This window comes from Pseudochaenichthys georgianus, chromosome 22 (genome assembly GCF_902827115.2).
Source record: "Pseudochaenichthys georgianus chromosome 22, fPseGeo1.2, whole genome shotgun sequence".
NCBI lineage: Eukaryota > Metazoa > Chordata > Actinopteri > Perciformes > Channichthyidae > Pseudochaenichthys > Pseudochaenichthys georgianus.
Window position 1 is genome coordinate 2,236,119 of NC_047524.1, and position 21,447 is coordinate 2,257,565.

The following is a 21,447-nucleotide window of genomic DNA, read 5'->3' on the forward strand; positions in this document are numbered from 1 at the left end:
CCAGTGAGAATATTTTTGTTGCTGATTTAAATGTTTTCTCTCGTCTTTTGACTGAAGTGCTGGTGAAATAAAAATAAACAAGTCCATCATTTGTTATTATTTTCATAAATTAAACAGGTGGGTTAAAAACTTTTTTTTTCATCCATGAAAATATGATTTTTGTTTAGGGTCGGTACGTTTTCCTGAATAAATTAAATGTTTTCTTTCTCATTAGTTTATTTTTTAAGCTATGATATAATTTTACAAGACTAATTACATTTAATCAAATTAATATTTCTCTCCTCTTTGAAAATCAATGTTTTTAGTCCTATTGAGTGCATGGGGTAGTGCTGCCATCTGGTGGCTGGAATGAGTATTACAACAACAAACTGGAGAAACCTGAAATGGAAAATTAACTTAACCCTCCGGTATCATTCGATTGGACTACGCAAATTAGTCATTCGAGACAAATGTCCACTGCAAAAGACTTTGATAAAAACATTATATTAAAAGGTTTTTTAATAACTTTTTTGGGTTCAATCTTTAAAGCAACTTATAGAAATAGAAAATACCAAAAATGTAATCATTTTCAGGATTTTAACCCTTTAAATGCCATTTTGAAAACATGAAACTGCTGGGTTTTTTTCATGATGAAAACAGAGAAAATTAGTTATTTCCCCAAAAATACATATCTGGAGACTGGCTCTTTTTTTTTTTTATAACAGTCTTGGATATGTCAAAGATTAGCAACAAAATGGATTTGTTTGCATTAGTTTTTGCACAAAATCAGATTGAACAAAAAAAGTTACAAATTAGTCATTCGGGACAAAAATGTCCACTTCCAAAAACTGCTCTAAAATGACAACAGATTAATATTTTTTTTAAAGTTTTTGGGGTTAAATCTTTCAATCAACTTCAGTGCTGATCAAAAATACCAAATGTTAACTTATATTCAGGATTTTAACCCTTGAACTGCCAGTTTGAAAACATGAATTTGCATTTTCTATGAAAAACATGCACAAAAAGGCAGTTATTTTCCATATAATAAATGTTGGGGGGGGGTCGGCTTTTTTTTTTTTATCACAGTCTTGGATATGTCAAAGATTAGCAACATTTATTTTGGTTTATTAGTTTTTGCACAATCAGATTGAACAAAAAAGGCACACATTGGCCACTCGTGTCCCATCCACTCCCATTATAACCACATCTTTTGATCTCTCCGCCATACCGGTATATAATCATGCATTTTATAATGTCAGGGTTTTATATTGGAGGAAAATAGTTAAATATGTCCCTTTTTACTGTATATTACCAGATGTGACATTTTACCATTGAATAATATGACTAATAAAAACACTGAAGTAATACTATTTTCAACTTTCTCTGAAATCATTTTTAAATCAGCATCAGATGTATCAGTCAACATTTATTTTCCAAACTGCATTCAAAACAGAACAATGATATGTATGAGTGTGTGTAAAATGAGAGATGGATGAAGATAGAGCAAGTATGTGTGTTAGAGAGGGAGTAAGTGCACATCCAGCACAGTCCCCTCTTTTTTGTGGAGCCAGTGTCAGGGGCAGCTGCCGAGGCCTGTATGTCCGCCACTATGGTAACAGCAGCCGGTGTACGAGGTGGATGCTTTCTCCGCATGATTTTTGCAGACACCAGAGATCTCCCCAACTCCTCCAAGAAAAGCCTCCTCCTGAAGGACTTTGCTTGCTTCCAGGAGGGATCCACAGCAGTAAAAAGCACAAATGCGTTGAAGGCAGAAACATCTATCATGTTGTGGAAGAGGACCTGTGGCCACCGATGGGTCTTCCTCCTGCAGCTGTAGGAGCCCACAACCTACAAAATTAATACAAATATTCTTTTAAATTATTAACAACTGTATCATGTATTATTTATATACTGGTAATGCCTCCATACCTTGTCTAGGTTGTCGACAGCTCCCTTGCAGTGGTTTCTGCAATGATCACAGGTCTCCTTTTCTCCTCCTCTGTCACAGCTGGGTCCCTGTGGTTGCTGCTGAGGAGGAGCACGTTTCTCCCCCGTTTGGGAATGTAGCTCACCGCTGTGGTGTTCTTGGTAAAACCAAAAAGAGAGGAGAGGGCAGCTCTCTGCCTCACCTGCAGGAGTTTGGATGGAAGCCCAGGCTTATTTCTTCGGATGGTTCCGACAAGGGCCACTTTCCTCTTTAGTAGCTCCTGCACAAGTGCATATGACATGAACAAATTGTCAAGTCACAGTGATCCCTTGGAGCCCCTCTGTCATTTCCAGGCCGACACGCTTTCCCTGGCCCACCTCGACAGCACTGCCAGCAGCTTTACCGGTGTAAATCTGGCACTTCCAGGCATAGGAGGTTTCAATGTCAGCGGTGATCCAGATCGAGAAAATAGCCTTGTTACAAATATTCAGGCCGTTTGCACCAACACAACCAAAGTTATTGCAAAATGAAAAATAAAGAATACCGGAGGGTTTTAAGTGTTAAAAATAAATAATTGCGGATTTTTAGCCCATACTTTAGTGGCTTGCTTGGTATGTGTTGCCGGAATTTGCAGCGGCCTCTGAAGGGGACAAGCTGCTCATCCACACACACATCTTCACCAGGGTTGAAAAGCATCGGAAGGCGATGTGTCCACTTCTCCCAGAGAGAGCGGATGGGGGCAAGCTTGTCTTCTCTGCGACGGGAAGGTCTCATCAGCTTGTCGTCAAACCGGAGGGTGGTATTCATCAACCGGAATTTGGTGTGGGTCATTGTGGCACGGAAGATGGCACGTCCACTGTGGTCATCCCAGAGGCTGCGGGTGGATTCGCCCTTCGATTTGTACACTCCAGCCAAAATCAGGAGACCGATGTATGCACGAATATCTGTGGCATCCACATCACTCCAGTTTGCCACCGAACGTCCCCCCTGCAAGTTTTTCATGTCGACAATACTACTGATGATCTCAGCAATGAAAAATAAATTGTAGGAGGATTCCACGTCATCAATTCTTTTAATGGCATAACGCGTGGGCCCTGGAACCAAACCTCTGGCAGCGGGAATGTAGCGCAGCGTGTCGTTGTTAGAGGGAGACCAGATTTCACCATTTTTTGATGTCCACCCACTGCCAGAATCTTCTGTTTCCTCTGCAGTTTCAGTGGAAGGGTCAGAAGAAGAAGGATCAGACTCCACTACAAACTCCACATCACATTCTTCTTCTGAGGTTGTTTCTGATTCAGAAGAAGAGTCAAGCAGCTCGCTGGAGGTTGCCGGCTGCATCACCATATCCCTAGCTTCTTCATCTTACTCGCTTGTTGCGTATCACAGGAATGAAACAACCAGCCAGCCAAACTACACATATTTATGTATCTGGCTTTGCAGCCAGGTGTTCGATTATTGACTTAGTGCATGTATGGCTGTGTATGTTTGTATGCTAAAGAGACATTATCAAAGCCTTTGAAGTTCCAAACAATTCTAAACAAAAAGGTCAAGCTGGGTCAAGATCATACCTCTGTTTACCTCTAAGACACATGAAACAGCACAAATGAAAAACAAAATGCCATGAGAGAACACTTACTCCTACATTCTCACACACATCAAAGGTAAAGAGATGAGGGGGAAATTGTGAATGCTGTAAACCAAGACATGACGAGCATGTAATTCAATGTAAAATGTCACATCTGGTGATATACAGTAAAAAGGACAAATTGAACTATTTTCCTCCAATATAAAATCCTGACATTACAAAATGCATGATTTTATACCGGTATGGCGGAGAGATCAAAAGATGTGGTTATACTGGGAGTGGATGGGACATTTTTGTCTAATCTGATTGTGCAAAAACTAATAATCCACCAAAATCAATGTTGTTACTAATCTTTGACATAATCCAAGACTGTGATAAAAAAAAAAGCCGAACCTCCCAACATTTATTATATGGAAAATAACTGCCTTTTTGTGCATGTTTTTCATAGAAAACGCAAATTCATGTTTTCAAACTGGCAGTTAAAGGGTTAAAATCCTGAACATAATTTAACATTTGGTATTTTTGATCAGGACTGAAGTTGATTGAAAGATTTAACCCCAAAAGGTTTTAAAAAACATTAATCTGTTGTCGTTTTAGAGCAGTTTTTGGAAGTGGAAATTTTTGTCCCGAATGACTAATTTGTAACTTTTTTGTTCAATCTGATTTTGTGCAAAAACTAATAATGCAAAAAAATCCATTTTGTTGCTAATCTTTGACATATCCAAGACTGTGATAAAAAAAAGAGCCAATCCCCAGATATGTATTTTTGGGAAAATAACTCATTTTCTTTGTTTTCATCATGAAAACAAACATTTCATGTTTTCATAATGGCATTGAAAGGGTTACAATCCTGAAAATGATTACATTTTTGGTATTTTCTATTAGGGCGGAAGTTGCTTTAAAGATTGAACCCAAAAAAGTTGTGAAAAAAACCTTTTAATATAATGTTTTTATCAAAGTATTTTGCAGTGGACATTTTTGTCTCTAATGACTAATTTGCGTAGTCGATTTGTTATACAGTGAATTAAAGACCGATTTGAAAAATTGAAAATTGAATTCCAAAATAGATCGAGAAAATAGCCTTGTTACAAAAATTCAGGCCGTTTACACCAACACAACCAAAGTTATTGCAAAATGAAAAGTGAAAAATACCAGAGGGTTTTAAGTGTTAAAAATAAATAAATGCGGGAATGAATCTTTCTAAAATGTTTGTTTATCCATAGTTCAGAAAAAATGTAAAAAATAAAAGACCTGCCAGCATTTTTTTCTCCATCTGTTACTCCATCTAAAAAGGAATGAAACACTTAAGATCACACTTAGATAACCAGTTTTATTTCTTGCTTGCCTCTCAGGGCTTCCGTACGTTCAAAGCACTTGCATTAAATAGAAATGTCTGTTACAGTCCTAAAAACATCAACACATACAGTGGGGGGTTAAATAACTTAATATTCCTGGAGTTCAGTGGGACGTCAGAAACAGAGCAGCAAAATAAACTGGATTTAAATTACATTCCTGCAAATTCATGCTGCATTTAATGAGCGACAAAGCCTGAGTGTGCTGCAGGCAGAACATGCATTTACATCTGTATCATTTAAGGGGGAAAAAAACGTCATTATTTAAAGTGCTTTTTCTCAGTGTTAAACAAACATGTATTCTGTAATTTAAATTGTATAATCAGTGCTTTTGTTCGTGTGACAAAAATAAATCTGTATGTTGGAATCTCTTCGTCGTTGTTTACTTCTCCGCAGGACGCTCTACTTTCTCAGGGTTTGTAGAAAATTCCTGCAACAAAAACACATGTACACTGTTTACAAGAAAAACACTTAAAGAGTCCTAATCTGTTATGTTCAGATTCATATCAGTATGTAGTGTCTCTACTTTAAAGAGTCCTCTCCTGCTGATGTTCAGATTCATATCAGTATGTAGTGTCTCTACTTTAAAGAGTCCTCTCCTGCTGATGTTCAGGTGTATATTAGTACGTAGTGTCTCTACTTTAAAGAGTCCTCTCCTGCTGATGTTCAGGTGTATATCAGTATGTAGTGTTTCTACTTTAAAGAGTCCTCTCCTGCTGATGTTCAGGTGAATATCAGTATGTAGTGTCTCTACTTTAAAGAGTCCTCTCCTGCTGATGTTCAGGTGTATATCAGTATGTAGTGTCTCTACTTTGACATGTCTCCATTCTTTAATGTTCAAAAAGCTCTTTATTGTTCTCATACTGCCTCTTTTCACACTCTGTCTGAAACCAGAGCCCAGTCTGCTCTGATTGGTTAGCTGGCCGGCTCTGTTTTGAATGGTCAACCGCTTAGAGATGTCCGGTCACCATAATTTAAGTCAAAAATTCTGAAGAAATATCCAAATTGAGAGGAAAGACAAAATTCAGAAAAAAGTAAAAGATCTGATAAAGTAAACATTTCTGGGGAAAAAATAAAATTAAAAAAAAGTTCATAGATCTGATAAATATTTCAGAAAAGTCATATCTGGAAAAAGTGTCACAATTCTGAGAAAATAAATTGTGAGAGGAAGAATGTCAGAATTATATGTGTCATAGAGGCACAAAATAATATGAACATACAATATATACGATGTATTTTTCTAGTGAGTGAAGAACTTCTTTATTTGTTAGAAAAGTTATCAGTATAATCCGAGTTTTTTGCACACATTTACATCAGCTTTAAAGGTCACCTATCATGTTATTTTTAGGCAATAGCATAGGTCTCATATATATAAAAATATGTAAAAAACATGTCTATTAAGTGTTTTTCTCAAAATACCAAACAGATCACCCATTCCAGCCATGCCTCATATCCCTCTATTTCACTTCCTGTTTCAAAAGTGCTGATTTTGGGTATAAAGCTTTAAAAAAATAAAAAAATAAAATTGATTCAAAAAAAAAAGGGGCCTGCTCATGCGGGAGATTCTACCGGCAGATACTGCCGTGATGAAGCACCATATCATGGATTATCAAGGATTCTCTCTGAAACAGTCTGGAGCTCAAAGGCTTTCTCTCTTGCCGGTTATACCACAAGGTGAGTTCCTTTTTACTTCCTGCTTCTTCACACACATGCTCTCCAGTACAGGTTAGCTCTGAGTGTTAGCGATGCTAATGTAAACACCGACCATATTACGTCCAAAACAGTCAGGCATTGTTTCTGATAGCAACGTTTCTGATTGGGCCGTAGGTCCGCATTTTCGATATTACGTCATATCGGACACAAATCTGGATCAGCTCCGTTGTAGCCCCGTTTTTAGAGATTTGGGTACGGAGGAAAAGAGAGAGGGTTTTATTTTCTGACGCTGCTTGAGTTCCCTGACACACCAGGGACACATGTTGATGTATGAAAGACATCAAAAAGTGCATTTTGCATGACAGGTCCCCTTTAATGAAACTTACCCGAGCCTATTGGTCAGATTTGGGTCTAAGTAGATGTTGTTGTGGGAGTACCCCAGATCTGCGCTGTAGGAAATCATCTCCACCTGGACATCTGTTTTATACTGTTTCTGAGCCTGCAGGGATATCTCGTACAGCTGCAGACACAGAGGAAACAAAGTTATTTAACAAGAAAGCAGCAAAATATGCACGAGGAAATGATGCAACGGCATAAATAAAGAGTGTACCTTCAGCCCCATTTGATAGGGAACAATGTGATCGTCCTCTGAATGCAGGATGAGGAGAGGACTGCTCACCGTCTGCAAACTGGGGATATGAGGGGGGAAACATTCATTTAGGGAGGATTTATTAGCTAAATATGTATTTGGTGCAATTTATCATTATTTTTCCGAAACCTCTTTTGGATTTAATAAAAGGTGGCATAAGAAAGAATGTATGTAGTCATAGAAGTGCCAGAATAAAAAATAATATATATATATTTAAAAAAAGCGACAAGATAAATATATAAAACAATTAAAGCAAGTCGGTTGATAACTGGACGGTTAAAGAAATAGAAAACGATACAATTAATTAAAAACAATTAATAGATGGCATTATAAAGAAAATAATATACAATAAATGATTTGATATACAATTAATTTATATCCAAAAATAAATTAATGTATATAAGTTATCTTAAAAAAATATATACATAGGCTATGCATAAATTAACAAAACTATTTCAGAAAAGTCGTATTCTTCTTTTTTCAAAATTATTTTACTTTACTCTCTTTTTTTGTATTGAAATAAAAACAATAAATATAATTGTAATGTATTTATTACTGCACTTACTTTTTATCACTAGCAAACACAATGTTGTTCATGTGCAAAATGCTCCAAATCAAGCTCTCAAATCCTGGCAGGAACATGTACATCTGGAAGGAAACATATACAAAAAAACTGTTACAAATATTTATCAATTTCTGTACGAATACAAATACTAGTGTGCAGACGGACCTTCGTGACGGGATGAATGGCGACCACTTCTCCGATTGTTGTGAACGCAGCTTCCAGAATCACAGCGTCTACAGCAGAGCCTGAAATAAAGACAGCAAAAAAATTAAAAATATGGATGCATGGAGTATTACATTTACATTTTAACTCTTGAGAATTGAGTTATTTATTATAATGCAAGACTCTAACCCACCTTGATCTTGTAATTTCACTGCAGTATTGGTTGCCACTCTAGAAACAGAAGCAGAGTAGGTGTTAGACGTGTCTTATCCTCTCAGTAGTAGTTGTTTTGCTGCAGAGTTGATGTTAAAGTGTATAATCTGACCCTGATCCCAGAGAGTGTCCCCACAGAGCCACTGCAGCCCCCCTGCTGTGCTGCAGTACCCAGTCGTGCAGGCAGAGGGCGTCCCTGGTTAACCCTTCCTCACTGGGCTCTCCAGTGGAGTCTCCAAAGCCTAAAAAAAAAGGAGATAAAAACATTTAAAATCAGGATTATATCAAGACATCGATTACAGAAGAGAACCCCTGTATGATCAATTAAGGTCTTATCTTATAAAACGATGTGAAGGATGTATTTTTTATGTTTAAACAGGGCTGTGGGGGAACCCAAAGATGACATAAGGGTTGATATAAAATAAGAATTAGACCTGTATTTAACAGAACAATTATCATATGAGGTACAACATTAAGCATCTCACCTCTGTAGTCTAAAGATAAGACGTGGTAACCTGCAGCACTTAAAATCTGAAACACACACAAATATTACGTTTATCTTAAAGTGCACCTATCATGCTATTTTTAGGCATATATTATGGGTCTCAAAATATATAAAAACATGTCTATGATGTGTTTTGCTCAAAATACAAACAGATCATGCATTTTAGAAATCCCTCATACCCCTCTATTCCAGCCCTATTAGAGAAACGCGGATTTTGGGTGCTTAGGTTAAAAAAAAAAAAAGAGGAGGCGGAGCTAATGCCTGATCAGAATTCTACCGGAGATAAAGTTACATTCTGCTGTGATAAAACGCCATCCTGTTCTAAACCACATCAAGGATTATTTCTGAAACAGTATGGAGCTCAAATGCTTTTTCTCTTGCGGGTTTATCACAAGGTGAGTTCCTTTTTTTATTTCCTGCTTTTTAAAACACATGTGCTCTCCAGTACAGGTTAGCTGTGAGTGTTAGCGAGGCTTGCTAATGTAAATAAAGACGAGATTATGGCCAAAACACGTCAGGCATTGTTTCTGATAGCAACTTTCTGTGGGTCCGCCGCCGATTTGACGTCAAATCTGTATCCGCTCGTTGTACCCCCGTTTTTTAAAAGATTTGGGTACGGAGGAAAAGAGAGAGGGTTTTATTTTCACACTGCGTGAGTTCCCCGACACACCGGCGACACATATTTATGTATACAAGACATCAAAAAGTGCATTTTGCATGATAGGTCCGCTTTAAGGTGGATAAAACAAGTGAAATTTAGAATATTAATTGGAAGTGGGTTTTTTGGGAAATATTTGACGTAATTTTTACAAGATTTCACTCTCGCAAAACCGACTTCCTGTGAAAAATGTCCCTGCTGGGCTGATATTAGAATACATAATGCGATTAAGTTGTTTGATAAAAAAGCATTCTTAACTTTAAAAATAAGAAATGAAGAAATTGAAATGTAAAAATAAAACAAAACTCTCTCAAAAAAGGGAGCAGTGATTTGCATTGCAATTCATTAAAAAAAAATTAATATAATTGCCTTACAAATATGTTTCCTTTAATAGAAGATTTTTTTTAAATGCATTTATATTGTAATTATTTTTCTCTAAATAAAAATGTCACTAAAAACACCTTATTAAAACAAAGTATTTGAGTAAAAGGTACTTTAAAATCAGAAGCGTACCTTAACCAGCTCCACTCTGTGATGTATAGCTCTGCAGAAACAACATGAGAATATGAATATAAACAAACCTCCCCACAGACTCCATTAGTACCAATTTAACCCCCCACACACACACACACACACACACACACACACACACACACACACACACACACACACACACACACACACACACACACACACACACACACACACACACACACACACACACACACACACACACACACACACACACACACACACACACACACACACACACACACACACACACACACACACACACACACACACACACACACACACACACACACACACACACACACACACACACACACACACACACACACACACACACACACACACACACACACACACACACACACACACACACACACACACACACACACACACACACACACACACACACACACACACACACACACCTGGTCCCTAAGTTTCCATGGAGATAGATAATAACAGGCCGGCCGTCGCCCAGGGCCTCCCGGTACCACTCAGGACCCCTCCCCACGGACCCCTCCCATTGGCTGGCAGGAAGCGTATGCCTGAAAGACACAAAGACACTCCAGGTTAAGACGTTTGTTATTATGTACAGATAAAGGAGGAAATGCCAAGTGAAAAGGCTCGTGGTGCGTTCAGGTGACTGGAGAAAGCAGAGGACGTACCAGACCCCCACGGAGACCCCCTCCTCCGGGCTCAGGTAGAAGTTGCAGGTGTGGTTCAGAACGTCTGCAGGGCGGCTCAGATCCACCGAGAATGGAAACTTCACTGCAGAGAGCGTACAAGGTCAGTGTCATGTGTTTTAATATATACAACATATTACAGAGCTGCAACAAGTAGTCGATTGACGGAAAAATATGCAACCAATGTTTTGATTTTGTTGTGATTTTTCATAGAAAAATGTCAGAAAATATTGATTTATTTTATATTTTTTGCTCTGTTTTATATCAAATTTAAGTGAATATTTTGTATTTATTACAAATCAGTTAAAGACATCACTTTTGACTTTCATAAATGTAGAATTAAACTATATACAATCTTAAAAGGGGCCCTATTATAACCATTGTTATGCTCATTTAATTTTAAACAATTATTGTATTTTCTCCCTAAATAAATAATAAAATATATAATATAAATAACCTCTTAAGAATTATATTTCTGCCTAACTAACTCCTTTGAAAAGTGTTGAAAATAATTGAAAAGGTGAAGAAAATCGGTCAATCGGTGTATTTTTCAAGGCTTAGAATATGCTTGTAATGTTTATTATTGTATCTAAAACTTCCATAAGTAAACAAAACATCCTCAAATCATATTTAATTTGAAAAGCTAGGATCTAATTTCCACAGTTCACGAGGACTCTTTTAAACTGCGTGCATGGTGTTTTAAAAAAAAACTTTATTTAAACAGGAATAGTATCCCATTCCACATTAATATTCAGCCTCTCTTTAAAAGGGAGTCCTGGAATAAAGGCCTCAAAGTCATATCCCCTGCAGAGGACACATATATATATATATATATATATATATTACCACCGTGTGTTTCTGAATATATATTAGAAATATAATAACACATTAAACCTCTTTGACACACAACACTGTGCATCACGCATGTGGTTTCCTGCATTAGCAAACGGCTCTTTTCTGTGACTGTATCCATGCAAATGCAGATGTAGTGCTGTTAAGTGTGTAAACATGCATTACTCACAGAAGTGACAGAATATGACATGTCCCAGAATCCAGGGCAGCAGGTAGAGGATGACAGGAGCTGCTGCGTACACAGAGATCAGGAAACACGCAGCTCTCTTCATCCTGAAGCGGCTCAAACACTTTCTGCAGAAATAATCAAATAGATTCAGTGTTTTATGTCGTGTTGCCTTTTCCTGGTTTCAGTGGAGAGCTGAGAGAAAAGCCTGCTGAGCTCTTCCTGGCAGCATGACTGTTGTGAATGTGAAAGGCAGACAAAAGCAGGTCGAAGTTCGTGTGAATTAACATTTCCGCTGCTGTGATTGGCTCGCTTTTGCAAGAACACACCCCGCTGACAACCGTGCACTGCAAGGCATTGTGGGTATTGGAGTTCTTTGGCGTAGTAGTTCGTAGCTGCATTCGTAAATTGGTTAAAGTATGATTTTAAAACATAATAATGATTTAACTATAAGATATATCTATAAGTAGTCATATATACAAACCACCAAATGGTTTTTAAAAATGAATAAATGAATACAAACATTTAGTAAAAATAATTGTTATAATAATACAAATAAAAACATAATAAAACATAAAACTAATAATTATTATTATTATATTATTATTATAAAAGTACTCATAATAATCATATTTATTATAATAATGAAATTATTCAATTATTCTTATTATGTATATTTTTTTGTTTGTTTCTTTTATCATGTATTTTATTATTTATTTGCTTTCATTTTGATTTGAGTTCTTCATGCTATATTTATGTTATGCACTATTACACCAAAGAAAATGAAAGTGTTTTCTTCTATTTTCTATTAATGTTATTATGAAACTCTTTTTTTGACTTTATATTTTATTTGATTTTAATGCTATTTTATATGAATATTCTATTGAAAAATAAGCCTTTTTTTAATTGAAAAGTCTAGTTTCAATGCTTTCCTATGTGACCCAGAAACTCCAATCAATGAAATAAATGCAGCATGGAGTTTGTATACACTAACCAAGTAGAACAACAAACCTCTTATATCTTTAGACATATTTAACTTTTTCTATATTGAAACTCTAATTTATTTTATGATATCACATTTTTTTTTGAGTTTGTTCCCCAGGGGGCTGGCCTCTGTCCTCTCCCTGGTCACCGACCCTTCCTCCCGGCAGTCGCTTTTCAAACCGTCAAAACCGTCAGACATAAACGAAGCATAACACGACTCAACCTCTGAGACATCAATTGGCTTACCCTGCATTTGCAATGGAGCCAAGACTTCTGTTTCACCAACTTTGGGATTATGAATAGTTGTAGCCAAACCAACTGACTTCACATGAAAATTGTTGCTTTTCCCCTCTAGCAAAGGACATTCTTTTTTCCAATGACCCTGTTGATGGCGATAATGACACACATTTTAATTCCTTGCAGGCCCGGTTCTACTGGGGTGCATAAGGGTGCATTGCACCCTCAGTTGAGTCGTTATGCACCCTCATTTGAAAAATGAAAAGTAAAAAAAAAATTCAATTAAAAGTGAAAAACATTACATATATAATAACAATAATAATAATAATAATAATAATAATAATAATAATAATAATAATAATAATAATAATAATAAGAAGAAGAATATAGTTGAAATAAAATAAATTGTAATTGTGGTTAAATAACATTGTCTGCTGCATTCATTTGGTCAATTTAAACGGTAAGTAACGTTATTATGTCAGGTGCGTGTGACCTGTGCCGCTGCGCATTCATCATCTGCAAGGTGCTTACACAGCAGTCAATGATGAACATCAGAAAATGGTTAAAACAACCAGCCCTTATCGCCAGCAGTAACACTGCATCAACTGCAGGTAATAACAGTTCAGATCATGGGGACATTACGTTACCCGCGGCCACTGTCGTGGACACTAACGTCCTCCCGCCCGACTCGCCGGCTTTGCCCGCCTCACCGGCTTTGCCCGCCTCGCTCACGGAGGCGGAGGCGGGGCAGCCGCAGTCTTCCTCGTTGCCCCAAACACCGCCACCCCTCAGCGGCCCGCAAGTGCCAGAGGACCTCGGCAAAATAGAGCCTGCCCAGGTATATTTAAAAAAAAGTACCCAACTCGCCTGTACAGCGGGGTGAGGCGCTCATTTAGCAGCTCATGGTTTCAAAACAGAGATTGGCTGTAATATTCATGTAAAAAAGATGCCATCTTCTGCTATGCATGTAGACATTTCGATTCAAGTAAGTCAGATGCCTTCACCACAACTGGCTACAACAACTGGCGCCATGCTCTTATAGGCTACGTGATAAGGGACTGGGAAGGCATGAATCAAGCAAAGAGCACATAGATCGATCTCTTCATTTTGCTCTCAAAGTGCACCAGATTGATGCTTTTAACTTCAATATTTAAAAAAAAATCTTCCCGGGGGAGCATGCCCCCGGAACCCCCTAAAGGAGGTGAGGACCCCCCCTAGAGGGTGTTAGGTCCACTCCCCACTTATAAAAATAGCACTTTACCACTGCACCCTCTCTAATCTCAGATAAACCCTGAGTCATTTTGTTCTGGAACCGGGCCTGAAGATAAATATTTTGTCATCTAAATAAGGGAAAGCATTTTGTTCTGGAACCGGGCCTGAAGATAAATATGTTGTCATCTAAATAAGGGAAAGCATTGTTATACATCTAATTATTGTGGTCAATGTAAATTAACAAATCAAAATAGTCAGACTCTTCCCTTGCATTCATTGGTTTGTTATCGAAATCAAACCGTATGATACATTACACAAAATTATGAAGAACCAAGAATCGGGGGATATTTGTATTTGAACTCTGAAAGGAGTTAATGGGCTTTGCATTCTCAAGCTTGTGCAACGTTGTTTGTATACTTTTGAATACAACTTGTATACCGCTTCGTGAATAAAGATTTGGGGGAAATAATTAATTTCTCGGTTTTTCCCCTATTTGGCCATCAACAATTATATTAGCCATGCCCAAATAAATACTGTATTGTTATGTCTCTATCATTCTTGTGACTTCATTTTGCTTCAGCTGCTTCTGGTAGTCCCTAAAACCAACCAAGGTGTTTGCGAGACAGCGTATACAGAGGCTTTTTTGTATTTGGAAGAACACTTTTTGTCATCTCTGTAGGTTGAACAGTTTGTATATCAAGCCTTCTCAGCGGTACCCGGCAGGCTCTGGAACTACCTGCACCCCATTTCAAATTTTCGCCCACCTGCCAAACTTTTAAGTCTCGCCTAAAGCAGGATTTGGAAAAACTTGTCCATGCTTTTATCTTCAGTAGACTCGACTACTGCAATGGTGTCTTCACAGGTCTCACTAAAAAATCTATTAGGAAGCTGCAGCTGATTCAGAACGCCGCTGCTCGAGTCCTCACTAACACTAAGAAGGATCACATCACTCCTGTTCTGAAGTCTTTACACTGGCTTCCTGTGTGTCAAAGAATAGATTTCAAAATACTGCTGCTGGTTTATAAAGCACTGAATGGTTTAGGCCCAAAATACATTTCTGACCTCCTGCTAAATTATGAACCATCCAGATCTCTCAGGTCTTCAGGGACTGGTCAGCTTTCTGTCCCCAGAGTCAGAACTAAACATGGTAAAGCAGCGTTCAGTTATTATGCTCCAAATATCTGGAACAAACTCCCAGAAACTTGCAGGTCCGCTGCAACTCTGACTACTTTTAAATCCAGCCTGAAGACTTTTCTTTTTGTCGCTGCTTTTAATTGAACTATTCATATCTTAGACTGCACTGTAACTTTTATCCATGTACTTTTTCTTTTAATGTTTAATTGAACTATTCATATCTTAAACTGCACTGTAACTTTTATCCATGTATTTTTTTTTTTAATGACTGATTTTAAATGCCATTTTCTTAATGTCTTTCATTTTTTGTAAAGCACTTTGAATTGCCTTGTGTTGAAAAGTGCTATATAAATAAACTTGCCTTGCCTTGCCTAAAGACCCACCTCTTTTCCCTCGCTTTCGAGTCAGTCTGAGCTATGTTTTATTGATTGTTATGCTTTTATTGTCTGTCCATAGCCTTTATGTAACGTGTATTCATTATTATATGTGCCTTTTATCTTTTCTTATATATGCCTTTTATCTATTATTGTAATATATTTTATTATAATGTTATGTTTGGTGTGAAACCCTCTGTTTTTATTATGTGCTATACAAATAAAGTGGGTTGGATTGGATTTGTAATAGTTGGTATGCATTTGAAACCAACGGTAGTGAACTGCGAGCGCTTACACCAATAGCGCCTCTTAAGCGCATAAAGGTGCGCCGCATTTGCGCTTCAATGTCATGCAATCTACCCACGCTACCTTTACGATCGACGTATTTGGCACCCCCGATCTACATGATCAATATACAGGGCTTACTTTGTAGATGTTAGACAAGTCTTAACGAGGTCCACCTGTTGCAAGCTAATTGAACACAGGTCCAAGCATTAGCTGAGGCTGCACCTGCCTTGTTGATTGGCTGCCTGGTGGTAATATGTGTCAGTATTAAAGCCCTGTCTCATGCTTCATTGCCAAGTGCTCTCCACCCGCAGTGAGTTTGATTTTACAGAATGGGAATCCTATGAGCACCTATCACAGCTGTATTGGTTGTCACAGCACCTGCTGATGCTCAAATAGTTGTGGCAAAGAAAGTAATCTCATCTCCTCACATTACCAGCAGTCATGTGCAACAGGATGATACGCAAGAGAAAAGGCGCTGGTGTTTACCTGGCTGCAGCTGTTATTCTGACGTGTTATTTTGCGCAAACTTTAGACTGTTATCGTCTGAAGAAAACAGAAAAAAGAGAAGGGAGAAAAGATGCCGATACAACAAATGGGTTCCAAGAGGGGACAATTGTTTTCGGGAGAGCTTTTGAAAAAGGGTCAGGACTTGATTCTCAAGTCACAGACAGGACCAATAAGTCATCCTCAAACGCTTATGAAGAGGATGAAGGTGCTTATCAAGCAGACGCTGCAGGTAAAAATATTTTGATTATGTATTGAAGGGTTTGTTGTTTTGCTTGAATTGTTTTGCATCTCTTTAAAGTACAAACTATTTTTAAAAAATATGTATATTATATTCGCCTTCAGGCTGGATGAGCCCAACACAAGTCGCCAGTCCCAAAGACTCATCATGGAAGAGCATGTCGCCCTCACTGCAGTGTGGTTCGGGCCAGTTGAAGTTCAGAGCGGTGGAACCAGGAGCATAACAATTTGCAGTAGAACAAGGTAAATTAATAGCCTTAATATCCTAAATGTAGACTTTATTTATCTCTACCAATGATATAAACCTTTTTACCCCACAGGAAATGCACCTCCAATGCCTCTGTCCCAGGTCCCGTCTACCTGTGGCTACAGCATGCAGAGGAACTCGCATGCATTTGTCATGTTGGTTCCCTATGATGGCTGCAACATGGTTCAAGAGGTAATGTGAAACTGATTTAAAGTGAGGAAGTGAGTTTAAAAAAACGATGGCTAGTGCTGTGAATTGTTATAGTCATGAATGGTTTAACGAGAGCCAAACAAATTGAATGTTTAATCTGCGTCATATTGATCTCAAGCAAAAATGTGTTTTCAGCTTTTCAAATGCGAGTTCTTTTTTGCTTGCTTTCAAATGTACTGATTAACTATGTTTTTTGGATGGGGACCGACATTCAAATATGTTGCATCATGATGATCTATTCAGAAGATATAGCATGAGATTAATCTTTTGCCTTGTACAGTCGGATTGTAACATTGACAGGTTTGTGTGATTCCTTGCTGTTTCTAATTGTATGTTTTTCTCCCAAAGGGTGGAAGTTATGTACTCCCGATGCGTTGGCAAGGAATTCCAGTATCTCTCTGGTGTTCCAAACCTTCCTCAACTCCTGCTTCCAAAACGAATTCCCCCAATTCCCCTGTAGCTCAGATGCCTCAATACCCTCAGATTCCTCAATTCCATGAGATGCCTCCGATGCCTCAATTCCCTGAGATGCCTCGGATGCCTCAATTCCCTGATATGCTTCAATTCCCTGAGATGCCTCAATTCCCTGAGATACCACAAAACCCTGAGAGGCCTCAATTCCTTGAGAGGCCTCAATTCCCTGAGAGGCCTCAATTCCCTGAGAGGCCTCAATTCCCTCAGAGGCCTCAATTCCCTGAGATGCCACAAAACCCTGAGATGCCACAATTCCCTGAGAGGCCTCAATTCCCTGAGAGGCCTCAATTCCCTGAGAGGCCTCAGTTCCCTGAGAGGCCTCAGTTCCCTCAATTCCCTCAGAGGCCTCAGTTCCCTCAATTCCCTCAGAGGCCTCAGTTCCCTCAGTTCCCTCAGAGGCCTCAGTTCCCTCAGAGGCCTCAGTTCCCTCAGAGGCCTCAGTTCCCTCAGAGGTCTCAATTCCCTGAAATGCCTCAATTCCCTGAGAGGCCTCAAACCCCTGAGAGGCCTCAAACCCCTGAGAGGCCTCAAACCCCTGAGAGGCCTCAAACCCCTGAGAGGCCTCAAACCCCGGAGAGGCCTCAAACCCCGGAGAGGCCTCAAACCCCGGAGAGGCCTCAGAGAACTCAATACCCTCAATATCCTCAGATGCCGCAAAATCCTCAAAACCCTGAGATGCCTCAATTCCCTCAAAACCCTGAGATGCCTCAATTCCCTCAAAACCCTGAGATGCCTCAATTCCCTCAAAACCCTGAGATGCCTCAAAACCCTCAGATGCCGTTTCCACAATATATGCCTATGTATCCTGCCTTTAATCCTCTTTATCCTCCCAAATATCGAGCTACAAAGCCTAAACCTACTGCGGCGACAACTAAACCAAAGCTTAAAAATCCCTCATCGCAGCTTCCACCATCTCTGCCTTACTATCATCTTTACCCTATGACCCCTCCCTATCCCCAATATCCAGCCACTCCAGCTACCACTGTGAAACCAGATCCCCCGCCCACTCCGGCACCCCATCCTCCTTTTCATCCCTATGTTCACTTGCCCATACCAATGCTGCCTCCTTTTCTTCCTCCACGCTACCATACTTAAACAGTTCTAATAAAAGTTTTGAACAGAGATGCTATTGTTTTTGCTTTTGTTAACCTTCAACTACCCAAGAGGCTTTTTATTCCAGGCTCTTCAAGAAGTCTAATTTGGTTTGTGAATGAGTGAACGGTCCATATTGAGAAATGACATTTCATTCAACAGAAAAATAGTGCTGACAAATTAACAAATTGACAAATTCCTACATTTATAAATGTAATTAATGTTTGGCATTTTGAAGTGTTGTCATAGTGTGGCTTTGTGTCCGCATGGTGACATCATTGCTCACACATTTCTTAGTAGGTTTTGAATTGGAACATTTTGTGTTCACACTAGCTTTCCTTGTGTGAACAAGCTTTAAAATGGTTGTTTTTTTGAAAACTTATTTCAGTCAATGGTAAAGTTCCATCATGTAATTTCCTAAAATACGTAACATAATGCTGTGTGAGGGATGCTGGCTTCACTCATTACATACACCAACTCTGAAATGGAGCATTTACAACTTTGGGCAGTTCTGCAAAACATTGAACCTTCAGCATTTGTCTCTTTTTGGTTTTGTAAACAAGCATTACTAAATGTTTGGTCAAACACTTGGTCATAAGTGTTCAAACTACACATGTAGATGTTATATTATAACAGTAGCCTTCATACAACTAAAAATGACGTAACAGGTGAGATCCATAACTATTCAAGTGAAATGTCAATGATAGAAGCAAAACCTTTTATCCTACAGGGTGTCCTTAACACCTGTGTATTGTGTATTTCAAATTATGGATCTGACCATGAAATTACATCTCTGGTCCAAGTCAGGCTGGGACACTGATACATGTTCACCATCCCGTTACCGTCTGATTGACTTTCCTTGATGTGAAGATCAATATGTTATCTTCTAAATAAGGGAAAGCATTGTTATACATATTGTGTGTCAATGTAGATTAACAAATCAAAATAGTCAGACTCTTCGCTTGCATCATTGGTTTGTTATCAAAATCAAACGGTATGATACACACTTATGAAGAGCCAAGAATCGGGGGATATTTTTATCAATCAATGTTTATTTATATAGCCCAATATCACAAATGTTACATTTGTCTCAGTGGACTTCACAGTTTGTACAGAATATCAGTATGACAATACGACACCCTCTGTCCTTAGACCCTCACATTGTACAAGGACTTCCGGAGAAAACCCACTATTTAAAGGGCAAAATGGGAGACACCTCAGGGAGAGCAACAGAGGAGGGATCCCTCTCCCAGGATGGACAGACGTGCAATAGATGCCGTGTGTAAATTGAAAAGATAATAGATTTGCAACATAGGTAGTCCAAATGTTTGGAAAGTGTGCATTTTGACCCTGTGCTGACAAGACCTGTTGCCGCAGCATCCACTGTAAGTAATCTTGTTTAACTAGACTTCTCTATTTCAGTTATTCTACTCTGTATAACTCTTCTGTATTTACTGTACCAAAAAAGGGCGCTTTTGAGAGAATTTAAATCTCAGATCTGATCACGTGAAACTCTCACAGGTCTCAGTATCTATCTCGGCTGCATTTAAATAGGCACGCCCTGTCAGCTAATTGCGTGAAGAGAACAACAGCCCGAAGCAGGCATCTCTCAGCTAAAAAGCATTTAAATAGCGGTTTCAAAACTCAAGAACTCAGTGTGCATTTTGACCCTGTGCTGACAAGACCTGTTGCCGCAGCATCCACTGTAAGTAATCTTGTTTAACTAGACTTCTCTATTTCAGTTATTCTACTCTGTATAACTCTTCTGTATTTACTGTACCAAAAAAGGGCGCTTTTGAGAGAATTTAAATCTCAGATCTGATCACGTGAAACTCTCACAGGTCTCAGTATCTATCTCGGCTGCATTTAAATAGGCACGCCCTGTCAGCTATCGCCCATCAGCTGTTGAGAGTTAACTAATTAGAGGGGCGTGGCACCATAGCTGTGAGAACTCAGCAATCAGGTGTCCATTTAGGCAGCTCTTTCTTGAGCGTCAGCGTCAGACAGCCGAAGACCGACAAAGACATTAGAGTCCTGCGGGAGTCACGAGGGAGGCAAAGAGGAGGCAAATCCTACGCAAATCCTACTCTGATTGAGCTAAGTATCGCTGGTGGCCTATTTTTCTTTTCCTTAGCTTTCTAGCCCCTCATGCTATAATCATGTGTGTTTTCTCCATTCCTGTTCATGTGTCTTCTCGCAATTATCACTGGCCCCGTGTATCTCCTAATCGCTATAACCGGCCCGCTCTCGTCTATCCCACGTGCTCCACTGAGATCCAGCATCTAGTTTCAGGCGGCCTGTGGAACTGCCAGTCAGCTGTTCCTAAGGCTGACTTCATCTCTGGCTACGCCTCCCTGCAGTCTCTGGATTTCCTTGCTCTCACTGAGACCTGGATTACTCCATCCAACACATCCACCCCAGCAGCTCTCTCCACAGCATATTCATTCTCCCATACACCCAGACCCACTGGCAGAGGAGGGGGCACTGGTCTCCTGCTCCCTCCCAAATGGAGCTTTTCCCTCTTCAAGCTACCTAACTTCACTCCTTCCACCTTTGAATTCCATGCCGTCACAGTGACCCATCCTATACAACTAACCATTGTTGTTCTCTACCGTCCACCAGGCGCCTTGGGGGACTTCTTGGAGGAGTTAGATCATCTCCTCTCACACATCCCTGAAACTGGCCCTCCCGCTGTACTTCTCGGAGACTTCAACCTCCAGACGGGGAAGATAGACAAACTAACATCTCTGTTATCCACCTTTGCTTTCTCACTGTCTCCCTCCCCACCAACTCATAAAGCTGGCAATGTCCTTGATCTCATATTCTCAAGGAACTGCACTACTTCTAACCTCTCTGTAAACCCGCTCCACACATCCGATCACTTCTTCATTTCATTCTCTTTACCCCTTTCAAAACATAACAAACTAATCTCTTCGCATCCTGCACTTGTCCGCCGTAACCTCCGTTCCCT

At 39.2% G+C, this 21,447-nt stretch overlaps 2 protein-coding genes and 1 pseudogene across 2 annotated transcripts; 1 reads left to right on the forward strand and 2 right to left on the reverse strand.

The window, feature by feature from the left end:
- Positions 1 to 86: 86 nt before the first annotated feature.
- Positions 87 to 4,704, reverse strand: LOC139436084 (piggyBac transposable element-derived protein 4-like; annotated as a pseudogene).
- Positions 4,705 to 4,801: 97 nt separating this feature from the next.
- On the reverse strand, positions 4,802 to 11,754 carry LOC117467427 (lysophosphatidylserine lipase ABHD12-like). The gene is made up of 12 exons (XM_034111043.1): positions 11,484 to 11,754; positions 10,445 to 10,547; positions 10,205 to 10,324; positions 9,762 to 9,792; positions 8,571 to 8,616; positions 8,198 to 8,327; positions 8,066 to 8,103; positions 7,876 to 7,955; positions 7,711 to 7,793; positions 7,107 to 7,185; positions 6,883 to 7,016; positions 4,802 to 5,273 (listed from the first exon to the last, which is right to left on the reverse strand). The coding sequence occupies exons 1-12, from the start codon at positions 11,584 to 11,586 to the stop codon at positions 5,246 to 5,248; spliced, it is 975 nt and encodes a 324-aa protein (XP_033966934.1). The 5' UTR covers positions 11,587 to 11,754; the 3' UTR covers positions 4,802 to 5,245.
- Positions 11,755 to 16,007: 4,253 nt separating this feature from the next.
- LOC117467762 (uncharacterized) lies at positions 16,008 to 18,480 on the forward strand. The gene is made up of 4 exons (XM_071207237.1): positions 16,008 to 16,445; positions 16,559 to 16,696; positions 16,774 to 16,892; positions 17,259 to 18,480. The coding sequence occupies exons 3-4, from the start codon at positions 16,788 to 16,790 to the stop codon at positions 18,477 to 18,479; spliced, it is 1,326 nt and encodes a 441-aa protein (XP_071063338.1). The 5' UTR covers positions 16,008 to 16,445; positions 16,559 to 16,696; positions 16,774 to 16,787; the 3' UTR covers position 18,480.
- The last annotated feature ends 2,967 nt before the right edge of the window (positions 18,481 to 21,447 follow it).

What these genes read in the sequence shown, in the direction of transcription:
- LOC117467427 (XM_034111043.1), bottom strand. Translation starts at nt 11,586, where the DNA reads ATGAAGAGAGCTGCGTGTTTCCTGATCTCTGTGTACGCAGCAGCTCCT. An exon ending in CATGGAAACTTAGGGACCAG is followed by an intron (nt 9,793 to 10,204) that starts GTGTGTGTGTGT and finishes TTGTTTCTGCAG; the next exon opens with AGCTATACATCACAGAGTGG. An exon ending in AATCTGACCAATAGGCTCGG is followed by an intron (nt 5,274 to 6,882) that starts GTAAGTTTCATT and finishes TTTTTGTTGCAG; the next exon opens with GAATTTTCTACAAACCCTGA.
- LOC117467762 (XM_071207237.1), top strand. Translation starts at nt 16,788, where the DNA reads ATGCCTCTGTCCCAGGTCCCGTCTACCTGTGGCTACAGCATGCAGAGG. An exon ending in GCTGCAACATGGTTCAAGAG is followed by an intron (nt 16,893 to 17,258) that starts GTAATGTGAAAC and finishes TTTCTCCCAAAG; the next exon opens with GGTGGAAGTTATGTACTCCC.